Genomic DNA, 12,191 nt, shown 5'->3' on the forward strand with positions numbered 1-12,191 from the left:
TCACAACCGTTGTAATGTTCCCTCGGCATGTGGGAGGCAGGGCCCTGAGTCTCCAGGACAGGCCCAGCGTCCAGCAGCGGGGGCCCTGAGTCTCCAGGACAGATGTGGCGTCCAGCAGCGGGGGCCCTGAGTCTCCAGGACAGACTCAGCATCCAGCAGCAGGGGCCCTGAGTCTCCAGGACAGACGTGGCGTCCAGCAACAGGGGCCCTGAGTCTCCAGGACAGGCCCAGCATCCAGCAGCGGGGGCCCTGAGTCTCCAGGACAGGCCAAGTGGCCAGCAGCGGGGGCCCTGAGTCTCCAGGACAGATGTGGCGTCCAGCAGCGGGGGCCCTGAGTCTCCAGGACAGACTCAGCATCCAGCAGCAGGGGCCCTGAGTCTCCAGGACAGGCCCGGTGTCCAGTAGCAGGGGCCCTGAGTCTCCAGGACAGGCCCAGTGGCCAGCAGCAGGGGCCCTGAGTCTCCAGGACAGATGTGGCGTCCAGCAGCGGGGGCCCTGAGTCTCCAGGACAGACTCAGCATCCAGCAGCGGGGGCCTGAGTCTCCAGGACAGATGTGGCGTCCAGCAGCGGGGGCCCTGAGTCTCCAGGACAGACCCAGTGTCTGGCAGCCTCCTTTCTTGTCAGATGTGTCCAGCCCGGGGCCACAGTGTCTGCTCTGGGTCTGTGGTTACCTTAAGTGGTCTGACTCCAAGAGCATAAGAATGTCCCCCAGTCCTTGCGGCTCCCTAGTGTGGGTGAAGACTCAGCTTGGCCATCACCCTGTTCCACTCCCGGACGGTGGCTGACGTGAGAGGGAACCGTCTGCAGATCTCACTGACTCTGGAGTGAAGAGGCTCAGGAGGTTAGCAGAGGGAAGTGACTTCGGAGCCTGCTACCTCACAGTTGGGTTGATTTTAAGGCATGTTACTGGATTAAAGGGAAGCACGAGAGTGGTGTTCTTAGTTAATTTCTTAGGAAAAACTTGATTTTTCATGTCCGTGATTGATAAGTACTTTAACCACATGCCCGAGACTTTCTAGGACATTGTTATATTTCAAAGGTTTGGTCTTGCTGGATGTTTTTCATTCATAAATTCACAAACCTTTAAAGGTGAAAGAAACTGTTTCTCACGTTATCTTATCTAAATTTTGGGTTTGAAACCTGTGACCGTGAAGCTTATCCGTGGTTCTGCTCGAGACAGTGCAAAGATGGTCAGTTGGTCTCTCGCCACACACGTGCAGAATTTAAAATGGGACTCAAATAGAAAGGACTCAAATAGAAAGGACAGGTCCAAGTTTCCTTTCCGACTGATTCTTACGGCTCCCAGCTGAGAACAGCAGGCTCTGCTGCTCCTGTGTGTGATTGCTTCCCAGCCTCCACCCAGCTCCTCCCCTCCCCACTCCTCCTCCACCTGGGACTCCTCCTCCATCTGGGACTTCTCCACCAGCAGTATTTCTGCCCAGGAGGAAGAGCAAGCCTCAGAACGAGAAGGACTTGCCACTCCACCGAAGTCAGGTCTCCGTTCTCTGGGAAAGACTCACAGCCTGCTTGTGTGCGAGCAGACCCCGTGTGGCTTGGTGTGGCCACCCTGCCTCGTAGGGGTTCCCACAGTGGGAATGCACTTCCTCTTCCTCTTCCTCTTCCTCTCTCGCTTCACAACTGGATCTGATGCATTTATGTCAGGTCCTGATCTTGAAAAGGAAAGGCCGCCCAGTGCGGCAGCTCCCCGCAAGGAGACCAGGCGCATGTTTAACCGGGAACGCAAGCACAGGCAGAGGCCACAAGGAGTCTCAGTGACGCCTGGGCCAGGTGACTTCCTGTGCGGGTCCAATGCCTGATCACAAAGGTACCCACGGTGGTCACACAAAGGCTGGGTGGAGAGGAAGTCCAGTGTGTGAGTGTGCATTCCCACTGTGGGAACCCCTGCGTGGCAGGGTGGCCACACCAAGCCACACGGGGTCTGCTCGCACACAAGCAGGCTGTGAGTCTTTCCCAGAGGACGCAGACCTGACTTCGGTGGAGTGGCAAGTCCTTCTCGTTCTGAGGCTTGCTCTTCCTCCTGGGCAGAAATACTGCTGGTGGAAAAGTCCTGAGGTTGCTGCAGCTGCTCCTCCACCCTGGGATGGGGCTGCGAGGTGGCATAGGCGTCAATCTGACGGCAGCACAGGGGGGTTCCTCCTGCCACCCCCTCATCAGCCTTTCCATCAGCACTGCTGACGTGTGTGTGGGCTACGTCGCCTCACCATGTCATCCCTAAATGAATCCCACACTGACATATTTGTTTCCAAAAAACAAAAGCCAGATGGACAGCATCACAAAGGTTTTGTCACCCTGCGCTGGGTTATATTACCGTGTCCAAAGGTGCGCAGCGTGGCCTGGAGCCGTGACTCTCACGGAACCAGAGCTGTGAAGGCTGAAGCTTTATTTCTTAGGACTGTCTTCTAGGCAGGGTGAGAGCAGGGTTGAAGGGTTTCCCCTGCAAAAGATGTCACACACGCTATCTCTTCCTCTTTAATCTGTTTCAGACCACACAGTTTAACTTCCCGGCGTTGGTGAGCTCCTAAGGAGTGAAATGCAAGTGTTTTCCCATTAACTGACTCCTCATCCTTTTAAATTTAGCTGCGTCGTCTTTATAAGGCTAAACCTCTGTTCAGCCCACGAGAGGACACTCACAACAGAAATGAGCAGAAACGAGCTGTGCAGCAGAACTGCGCGGGCCCTGCACCTGCTCTGGAGGAAATGCGTCTTCATGGCAACCGCTGCAGCAGGATGCAGTTACTATGCTTGGTTTTGTTTGTTTGTTTGTTTTGTTTTGTTTTGTTTTTGAGACAGTCTGGAGTTCAGTGGCACGATCTCAGCTCACTGCAAGCTCCGCCTCCCGAGTTCACGCCATTCTCCTGCCTCAGCCTCCTGAGTGGCTGGGACTACAGGCACCCGCCACCACGCCCAGCTAATTTTTTGTATTTTTAGTAGAGACAGGTTTTCACCGTGTTAGCCAGGATGGTCTCAATCTCCTGACCTTGTGATCCGCCCACCTTCACCTCCCAAAGTGCTGGGATTACAGGCGTGAGCCACCGCGCCGGGCTATGTTTGTTTGTTTTTTTTTTTTTAAACTGAACACTTGTCTGTACATTTAAGCAAGTCCTGGAGGACTTCTGCCATGCGAACCTTTGATAACATTTTCTTTCCGTTATTTTTTTTTTACATAAATATCCAAACGGCCTCTTAGAAATGTGAATTGTCTTCAATGAAGCATCTGTTAGATGCCATGGAGGCTAGAAAAGGTAACTGGTCTAGGATGGAGTCTTTAAAGAAATGATCGTCTGGCAGAGGAAAGACATAATGGCAAAGACAGGACTAATACAGGCAGGAAGGGACGCATCACAAAAGATCTAAGTAGAAGGAGGAGAAGCTTTCCTTCTGAAGGGGCCCAGGGATGTTTTGTAGAGAAAATGGCCTGGGGTTTCGGTATTTCAGTTTTTTGTTTTGTTTTTCAGAGATGCGATCTCACTGTGTTGCCCAGGCTGGTCCTGAACTCCTGGGCTCAAATGATCCTCCTCAGCTTCCCAAGTAGCTGGGACTATAGGTGCACACCACCACATCCAGCTCAAATGTTTCAGTATTTCAGATTGATCATCTTTCCTTAAATCAGATCTTAGTGGAGCTTCAAAAGAGCTTTTTTTAAGAGAGAGAGAGAGAGAGAGTGTGTGTGTGTGTGTGTGTGTGTGTGTGTGTGTGTGTGTGTGTGTTTGAGACAGTCTCGTTCTGTCACCCAGGCTGGCATGCAGTGGCATGATCTCAGCTCACTGCAACCTCTGTACCTCTTATACCTCCCAGGTACAAGCAGTTCTCCTGCCTCAGCCTCCCAAGTAGCTGGGATTACAGGCACCCACCAATACGTCTGGCTAATTTTCTATTTTTAGTAAAGACAGGGTTTTGCCATGTTGGCAAGGCTGGTCTCGAAGTCCTGACCTCAAGTGATTCGCCTGCCTCGGCTTCCCAAAGTGCTGGGATTAGAGGTGCAAGCCCCCACGCCCAGTTGCTGGGATTAGAGGTGCAAGCCCCCGCACCCAGTTATTTTTAATTGTATATGTTTAAGGTGTACAGCCTGATATTCTGACACACGCAGACATCATGAATGATGACCACAGTCAAGTTAATGAGTACATGTCTCGTCACGTAGTTACCTTTTCTTTGTGTGTGATGAGAGAATCTGAAGTCTACTTTCCCGGCAAATCTCTGTGCCCAACACTCTTATTAACTACAGTCACCATGTTGAATGCCAGGTCTCCAGAATTCAGCCGTCCTCTACTGAAAGTTTCTACCTTTGGACCAATCGCTCCCCATTCAGCCCCCAGCCCCAGGCCCTGGGAGCCCCCCTTCTACTCCATCCCTGAGTTCATCCATTTTAGGTGCCACATGTGATTGAGATCATGGGGTGCCTGTCCTTCTGTGTCCGGCTTATTTCATTTAACGTCGTGTCCTCCAGGCTCATCCATGTTGTCAAAAATGACAGGAGTTCATTCTTTCTTAAGGCTGAATAATATTTCATTGTGTATATACCACATTTTCTTTATCCATTATCCATTGACAGACATGTGGGTTGTTCCGAATCTTTATCGTGAATAGTTCTGCAGTAAACAAAGGGGTGCTGATGTTCCTTCCACACACTGATTTTATTTCCTTTGGGTCTATACCCAGAAGTGGGATTACTGGATCATACGGTGGTTCTGTGTAATTGTTTGAGGCTCTCCATACTGCTTTTTGTTTTTTGTTTTTTTGAGACGGAGTTTTGCTCTTGTTGTCCAGGCTGGAGTGCAATGGCATGATCTCGGCTCACTGCAACCTCCGCCTCCCAGGTTCAAGAGATTCTCCTGCCTCAGCCTCCTGAGTAGCTGGGATTATAGGTGCACACTACCATACCCAGCTAATTTTTGTATTTTTAGTAGGGATGGGGTTTCACCATGTTGGTCAGGCTGGTCTCGAACTCCTGACCTCATGATCCGCCCTCCTTGGCCTCCCAAAGTGCTGGAATTACAGGTGTGAGCCACTGAGCTGGCTTTTTTTTTTTTTTTTTTTTTTTTTTTTGAGACAGAGTCTCACTCTGTTGCCCAGGCTGGAGTGCAGTGGTGCAATCTCGGCTCACTGCAACCTCCGCCTCCCAGGTTCAAGTGATTCTCCTGCCTCAGCCTCCCAAGTAGCTGGGATTACAGGCACCTGCCACCACGCCTGGCTAATTTTTGTATCTTTAGTAGAGACGGTGTTTCACCGTGTTGGTCAGGCTGGTCTCAAACTCCTGACCTCGTGATCCACCCGCCTTGGCCTCCCAAAGTGCTGGGATTACAGGTGTGAGCCACCATGCCCGGCCCTCCATACTGTTTTCTGTAAAGGCTGCCCTCACTCACATTGCTACCGTATAGTGTGTAAGTTTCCCTCTCCTCCACATCCTCTCCAACACTTGCCATCCTCCTCTTTTCGGTGGCAGCCATCCCGACAGGCACGAGGTGCCAGTGCCTGTGGTTGTGATTTGCATTTCCCTGATGACATTCAGCCCCTTTTCATGTACCTGTGGGCCATTTGTCTGTCTTCTTTGGAGAAATGTTTGTTCAGATCCCTTGCCCATTTTTAGTTGGGTCATTTGTTTTTTGTTTGTTTGCTGATTTTTTCTTAGCACTCAAAAAGGACCTAGAGTGAAGAGGCCCTGTGTTCCTCTCCATCGGTGTTGATAGGAAGCGTAGGCAGGGTGGCCATTGTTCCACACCTGTGGGTGATTTGATGGGTGAAGGAGAGAGTGAAGTTGCAGCGGGTGCATCTGTCACTAGGGCTGACATCACGAGGTACGGCAAACTGGTTGTTTTGAAACCACAGGAGCACGTCCCCTCGCCGTTCTGGAGCCTGGAAGTCTGAGATCCAGGTGTGAACAGGGCCACACTCTCCAAAGCCTGCGGGGGAAGATCCCACATGGCCCCTGCAACTTCCCGTGACTGCCTGCCATCCGGGGTGTGGCTTGGGTGGCCACAACGCTCCGTCTCTGCCTGTCTGCGCATGGCCACTCTCTGTGTCTGTGCCTTCTTGAGGTGTTTCCCTTTTCTTCCAAGGACACAGTCACATTGGATTGGGACCCACTCTCGGCTCAGTTGCATCTGCAAAGATCCTGTTTCCAAATAAGGCCACATTCATAGGTACCGGGGTTAGGACGTCAGTATAGGCTGTGGGGAGGACAGCGTTGAACCTGTAACAAACAACAATATGGTTTTTAAATCTACAGTCAGTAAACTTACTCAGGTCAAATAACAGCCGAAGTCTGCATTTCTTGTTCATCGGATCACTGTCCAAATTACTGAATTTGTCCACTTGCTGCTGCTGAACAGCCATCAGGAGACCCCACCGCAAGCTGCTGTGCCCCTGCTGGGCGCGTCGGGATGGGTTGGGCTCACAGAGCCTGGCTGCAGGCTTTAACCCCAGTGTTTGGTGGTCTCTGAGAACCATTGGGCTGACCACTTCCATTCCTGCTGGAATCATAAACAGCAAAGCGCAACGTCACTCCCCTCCCCACCCCAGGCCCACAGAGCTGGCACGGCTGGAGCCTTCAAGGGGGATGCTGAGGCATGGGGACGCTGCATTGAAGAAGCGTGTATAATGGGGGAGTGTCAGTTCTTCTCTGAAGTGTGGTGCCAGCTGTCCGCACTTGGGATCCGGCACTTGCGGCTTATTCTCAGTCCATGTTGGTGGCTTTGGTTCGATCCAGGGCTGGTGGTGGATGGTGGCACCTGCTTCTGCTCCAGGAGGGGTAACCCCAGACTCTAACCCTGTAGTCTGAGGGTGTCGTGGGTGGCTATGGAATCCCACAGTGCCCAGGGACACTCTGCCACCAGCCAAAGTCGGGGTCTGCCCCTCCAGCACCTCCAGCCAAGTGCCTGACACACAACAGGTGCTCGGGTATGCAGGTGTTTGGGTGTGCAGGCGTTCGGGTGTGCAGGGACTTGGCAGTGCAGGTGTTCGGGTGTGCAGGGGCTTGGCAGTGCAGGCGCTTGGGTGGACAGGTGTTCGGGTGTGCAGGGGCTTGGGTGTACAGGCGTTTGGGTGTGCAGGGGCTCGGCTGTGCAGGTGCTCAGGTGTGCAGGTGTTCAGGTGTGCAGGTGCTCAGATGTGTAGGTGCTCGGGTGTGCAGGTGTTCGGGTGTGCAGGTGTTCGAGTGTGCAGGTGCTCGGATGTGTAGGTGCTCGGATGTGTAGGTGCTCAGGTGTGCAGGTGTTCGGGTGTGCAGGTGCTCACTTGTGCAGGTTCTTGGGTGTGTAGGTGCTCAGCTGTGCAGGCGCTCGGGTGTGCAGGCGCTCGGGTGTGCAGGTGCTTGGCTCTGCAGGTGCTTGGCTGTGCAGGTGCTCGGGTGGGCAGGTGCTTGGCTGTGCAGGTGCTCGGCTGTGCAGGCGCTCAGGTGTCCAGGTGCTTGGCTGTGCAGGTGCTTGGCTGTGCAGGTGCTCAGGTGGGCAGGTGCTTGGGTGTGCAGGTGTTCAGGTGTGCAGGTGCTCAGGTGTGCAGGTGCTTGGGTGTGCAGGTGCTCGGGTGTGCAGGGGTGTGCAGGTGCTCGGCTGTGCAGGTGCTTGGGTGTGCAGGTGCTCAGGTGTGCAGGTGTTCGGATCTGCAGGTGCTCAGTTGTGCAGGTGTTCAGGTGTGCAGGTGCTTGGCTGTGTAGGTGCTCTGGTGTGCAGGTGCTCGGGTGTGCAGGTGCTTGACTGTGCAGGTGCTCGGGTGTGCAGGTGTTCGGCTGTGCAGGGGCTCGGGTGTGCAGGGGCTCTGGTGTGCAGGTGTTCGGGTGTGCAGGTGCTTGGGTGGGCAGGTGTTTGGGTGTGCAGGTGTTCGGGTGTGCAGGTGCTCACTTGTGCAGGTGCTCTGCTGCGCAGGTGTTCAGCTGTGCAGGTGCTCGGCTGTGCAGGTGTTCGGCTGTGCAGGTGGCTTGGCTGTGTAGGTGCTCCAGTGTGCAGGTGCTCGGGTGTGCAGGTGCTCAGGTGTGCAGGTGCTCGGTTGTGCAGGTGTTCAGGTGTGCAGGTGCTCGGCTGTGCAGGTGTTCTGCTGTGCAGGGGCTCGGATGTGCAGGGGCTCGGCTGCACAGGTGCTCGGCTGTGCAGGTGCTCACTTGTGCAGGTGTTCGGGTGTGCAGGTGTTCGGGTGTGCACGTGGCCATGGGGGCCATATTCTCTTACCCTTCACCAAACAGGAAGTGCTAGAAATGGTCATTTCTGGAATTCAACAATACAGTTTTGTAAACTGCCTATTCCAATGAACTGCATTAAGATCAAACAAGGACCCTGGGTCATTATTTACTTCCTGAAAGAAAGTTTTAGATTTCTCAAAGATTTGTGACACAAACCAACCTTAGCTTGATTACGTCTGAAAATCCTGTATCCAAATGAGGTCACAGGTGCCAGGGGTGAGCACTTTCTGTATTTCACCTGTCAACAAAGACCAAGCCAATGAGAAAGAAAATAGTGAAACTTCTCCCCAATTAGAAATTGAACCTTACTTGACTGGGATTTTTACTGATATTCTGTATTCATACCAAAATCCAAACGGATTTTTGCGATATGTTGTGAGGTTAACTGGTCAGGCGCTGCTGTTGAAGGCTGGAAACAGATGGAGAAATGCCGTAGTTTCCCTCCTAGATTGGGTTGCTATGTACCAATTCGAAGGAACACAAGATAATGTAATCAGATCCGTGAACAGCTTGTAATATTGGTGCCCAATAGGGCTGCCTATTTGTTTGATTTAGTAAATTCCCCTCTCTGCTTTTATACACAGTGACCTAAAAAGAAATATTATTCCCCAGAGTGCCTTTGGGATTGTTTGTTTAAATTAAGTTTCATTTGGATTTAATCTTAACCAAATCTTCAGAGAGCCGGGAAGGCGCCCCGTAATGAAGGGCGGATGCGAGAGCCAATGAGCGCGGCTTCCAGGCCGCGCGGATCCCCCCAGTCGATGGGGCTCTGTAATGTCACACTAGGGCGGCAAGGAGCCGAGTGCCGGATGATTAGTTTATGGTCTAGATCATTGTATTTTTATTACACTCATAAAATCTGTGTTTTTCCTCATTTTCGTAATGGCTTCCATGAGCTTCTCCACCTTCTGAAGGCACATTAAATTGTTATGTGATGGAAGTACCGATTTGGAGGAGCAGGTTTGAAAGCCTGAAAAGCTTAGTAAGAAACACGCTTTGAATTCTCATCTTGTTGTTGGATGGGCACTAAGGAGAAAGGAAGTGCGCGAATTTGAGCATAATTCATATTTATTTGTGGGCTTTTCGTAAATACTTCAGTTGGTTCCGTTAGCTTCCAGTGTAAATGATACACAGTGAGGTGCCCCATTTCAGCCCCATGAGAACATAAATCAATATTAAAAGAGGAAAATATCATGTATATGTCTGATTTTTAAAATATAAATGTGGAATTCAGTAACATGCACTATGATGACAACATTTTATATTTGAGATATGAGGGTTTTTTAAATAACAAGATCTTAATTGGATTTTTGTATCTGTTTTTAAAAGAAATAGAAACTGTCTTGGATACCAAATTTACATCTAAATGCAGTTGCTTACAAACATTTCTGCCAAGTTAATATAACCCATTGCAGAAAAAGCAGACCCTCTTCACTCTATAATTTAATATGCTAATAAAAATCTACACATGCCACATCAGTGTGCCCCACAGGATTAATGGTTTTGGGTAATTAGGTTGTAAATGTTAAGATGGAGGCTTACAGCCACAAGTAGCCAGTTGTGTTTGCAAAGAAGCGAGGTCAGAGGGCTTTGTGTCTTTGTCATTTCTGTGTGTTTAAATGTGCTTTTGTTTATTGTGTTTCAATGTGGCTAATAAGAATTAGTAAATCAATTTGGTATTTGCTTTAATCTGAATAGTGTTGCCATATTTCGGTATAAACAAATGAAATTGCAGCAGTACAGTGCTGCTTTCTGTGATGTACTTTGAAAAGAAGCCTTTCGGAGACTGCTTCTGATAGGACAGCAGCTTCACAAAGCAAAACGTTTCTCTAGGTGAGCAAAATGATGCCAGCCACCAGCAAGCGAGAGTTCCACTTGCACCACCTGGAGAAGCGCTGGCTGTTATGTGTGGCATTATAGAAAGTTTCCTTTACAGATCAAAAGTTGGAAAGCCACCCAGCTGAACCTAGAACTGAGGAAGCTCTAAATGGCATGGGATAAATTTGCGGGGATTTCTAATATTTCATGGAACATGCAAAGTATGGGCCAGTGCATTCAGAGACACTCAGGCAGCTGCAGAGTAAACATGTCTGAGAAAATGAAATAAATGTCCTATGAATGGAATAAATTTGGACTGTGCTTCCGAGTGCAGTAATTACACGTGTCACGCGGTGATGAGACAGTCACGCGGTGGCCACGGGCCTTCTTTGTCCACAGATGGTGTGGGAGAGCGGCTGCGTGGTGATCGTCATGCTGACGCCCCTCACAGAGAACGGCGTCCGGCAGTGCTACCACTACTGGCCAGATGAAGGCTCCAACCTCTACCACATCTATGAGGTACTCGGACCAGAACCACCCAGGCCAGGACCCGCCAGCTGGACGAGGAGCACTTGGGCCCCGCTCCTCCTCTGAATGGGATTCGTTACGGCCCCAGCAGCCTGGCCCCGTGCAGGGAGGCTCAGCGCCCCCCATGTTCAGGGGATGGAGGCTGAGCCACCCCCAAGGGCCATACTGCCCATGTGGATGCTTCACACGGCTGTGTGGTCATGAACCAGACCCTGGGAATGTGATGTGGTTTTTATTTTTTAGATTTTCTAAATCCAAATGCTGACAGAGTAGAAAAAACATTTGCCTCACAGCATGGTCCTGGTCCCATATAACAGGCCTTTAAGTGGGGTCCGTCTTTAAAAAGAACCTGGCTCCCATCCTTGATGCCAGTGCCTGAGCCGTGTGGCTTCCCCGTGGCTCTGCTTGGAGTTTTGTGGCTGGATCATGTGACCTTTTTATTTGAGGATAACCTGCTGACCAGTTTATTTATCTCGCTGGATTTTCTGCCCATGTCAAGAATGAACTAAATAAACATAGGCAATTAAGCCAGCACTAGAATGCATGCTTTGATTCTGTTTGGCATTAAACGGAGTGAGAATGCCGAAGCTCCACAGGGGGAAGTGAGTTAGAGGCTTAAGTGTGAACACTAAACCACACAGCTGTGGCTTTGGGGTTCCTGCAGAAACGCTTAGGCTGGGAAGTGCCTGTGCTCGGGTTCACATCAGCGCGCCTCGTGAGCCTTTTGCTTTTCCTGCTCTAGATCCAGGCGTGCACATCACGATGGAGTCTCACTTAGAGTGGAACCATTTAGCAGAACACATAGTTGTGTCGCTGGTTTTGTTTAAAAGTGTAATTTTTCTCTGGTTCCTTTTTTTGAGGGTTTATATAACATGGACATGCAAAAGACAAAAAGTAGGATAGTTTTGGATTGTAACTTTTAAAAAAATTATGTGATGCTCAAGCCCCTAAATAACATTAAGCATACACACTCACACGGAGCTATCTTTAGCGTAAGTGTTAACATTGGGAAGGTGGGAGGGGGCCGTGAAGCCGAGGGAACCCCCCTGCGCTGTGAAATGGGGCCTCTTTGCAGCACCCCCTTCTCTCATCAGACATGGCCCTGGGCTCCTCAGTGCCTGCAGTTTGGTTCACGATGTCCACACCTGTCTCTGTCCCCCTCCCCCCTGCCCTCCCTACCTACCAGGTGAACCTGGTCTCCGAGCACATCTGGTGCGAGGACTTTCTGGTGAGGAGCTTCTATCTGAAGAACCTGCAGACCAACGAGACGCGCACCGTGACCCAGTTCCACTTCCTGAGTTGGTATGACCGAGGAGTCCCCTCCTCCTCAAGATCCCTCCTGGACTTCCGCAGGTATAACGCACAGCCCGCCGGCCGGGCAGGTGCGCTGAGTGCGCGGCGGAGGGGGAGTGATGCCAGGTCTCTGTGCTTCTAAGATGCCCCTCGCGCCAAGGGCAGCGTCTGTGTCAGCACCGCAGGGGAAAAGGGAAGGGAAGCGAGAGGTGGGAAGGCTCCATTAACGGCACGTGTTAATTGTGAGCGATTTTCTAGTTTCAGACGTATTAAAATGTGAGGGAGAATAGGCATCTTAGAATTGTGGAAATAGGGCCATTATTTTTGATAAGATTCTTCCACTGACAAAGAGCCTAACGT

The 12,191-nt window shown here is 51.0% G+C and overlaps 2 protein-coding genes across 2 annotated transcripts in view; one reads left to right on the forward strand and one right to left on the reverse strand.

Annotated features, from left to right (window-relative positions):
• The window catches only part of PTPRN2 (protein tyrosine phosphatase receptor type N2), a 1,007,974-nt gene that overhangs the window by 958,073 nt on the left and 37,710 nt on the right, over positions 1 to 12,191 (forward strand). The window contains exons 18-19 of the mRNA XM_050785710.1: positions 10,410 to 10,529; positions 11,725 to 11,891. Coding sequence (XP_050641667.1) covers positions 10,410 to 10,529; positions 11,725 to 11,891 — 287 coding nt within the window. The remainder of the gene's footprint in view (positions 1 to 10,409; positions 10,530 to 11,724; positions 11,892 to 12,191) is intronic.
• UBE3C (ubiquitin protein ligase E3C) overlaps positions 1 to 12,191 on the reverse strand; it is a 542,607-nt gene that overhangs the window by 76,464 nt on the left and 453,952 nt on the right. The gene's annotated exons all lie outside the window — the stretch shown is intronic.

The sequence above is a fragment of the Macaca thibetana genome, chromosome 3 (genome assembly GCF_024542745.1).
Source record: "Macaca thibetana thibetana isolate TM-01 chromosome 3, ASM2454274v1, whole genome shotgun sequence".
Lineage (NCBI taxonomy): Eukaryota > Metazoa > Chordata > Mammalia > Primates > Cercopithecidae > Macaca > Macaca thibetana.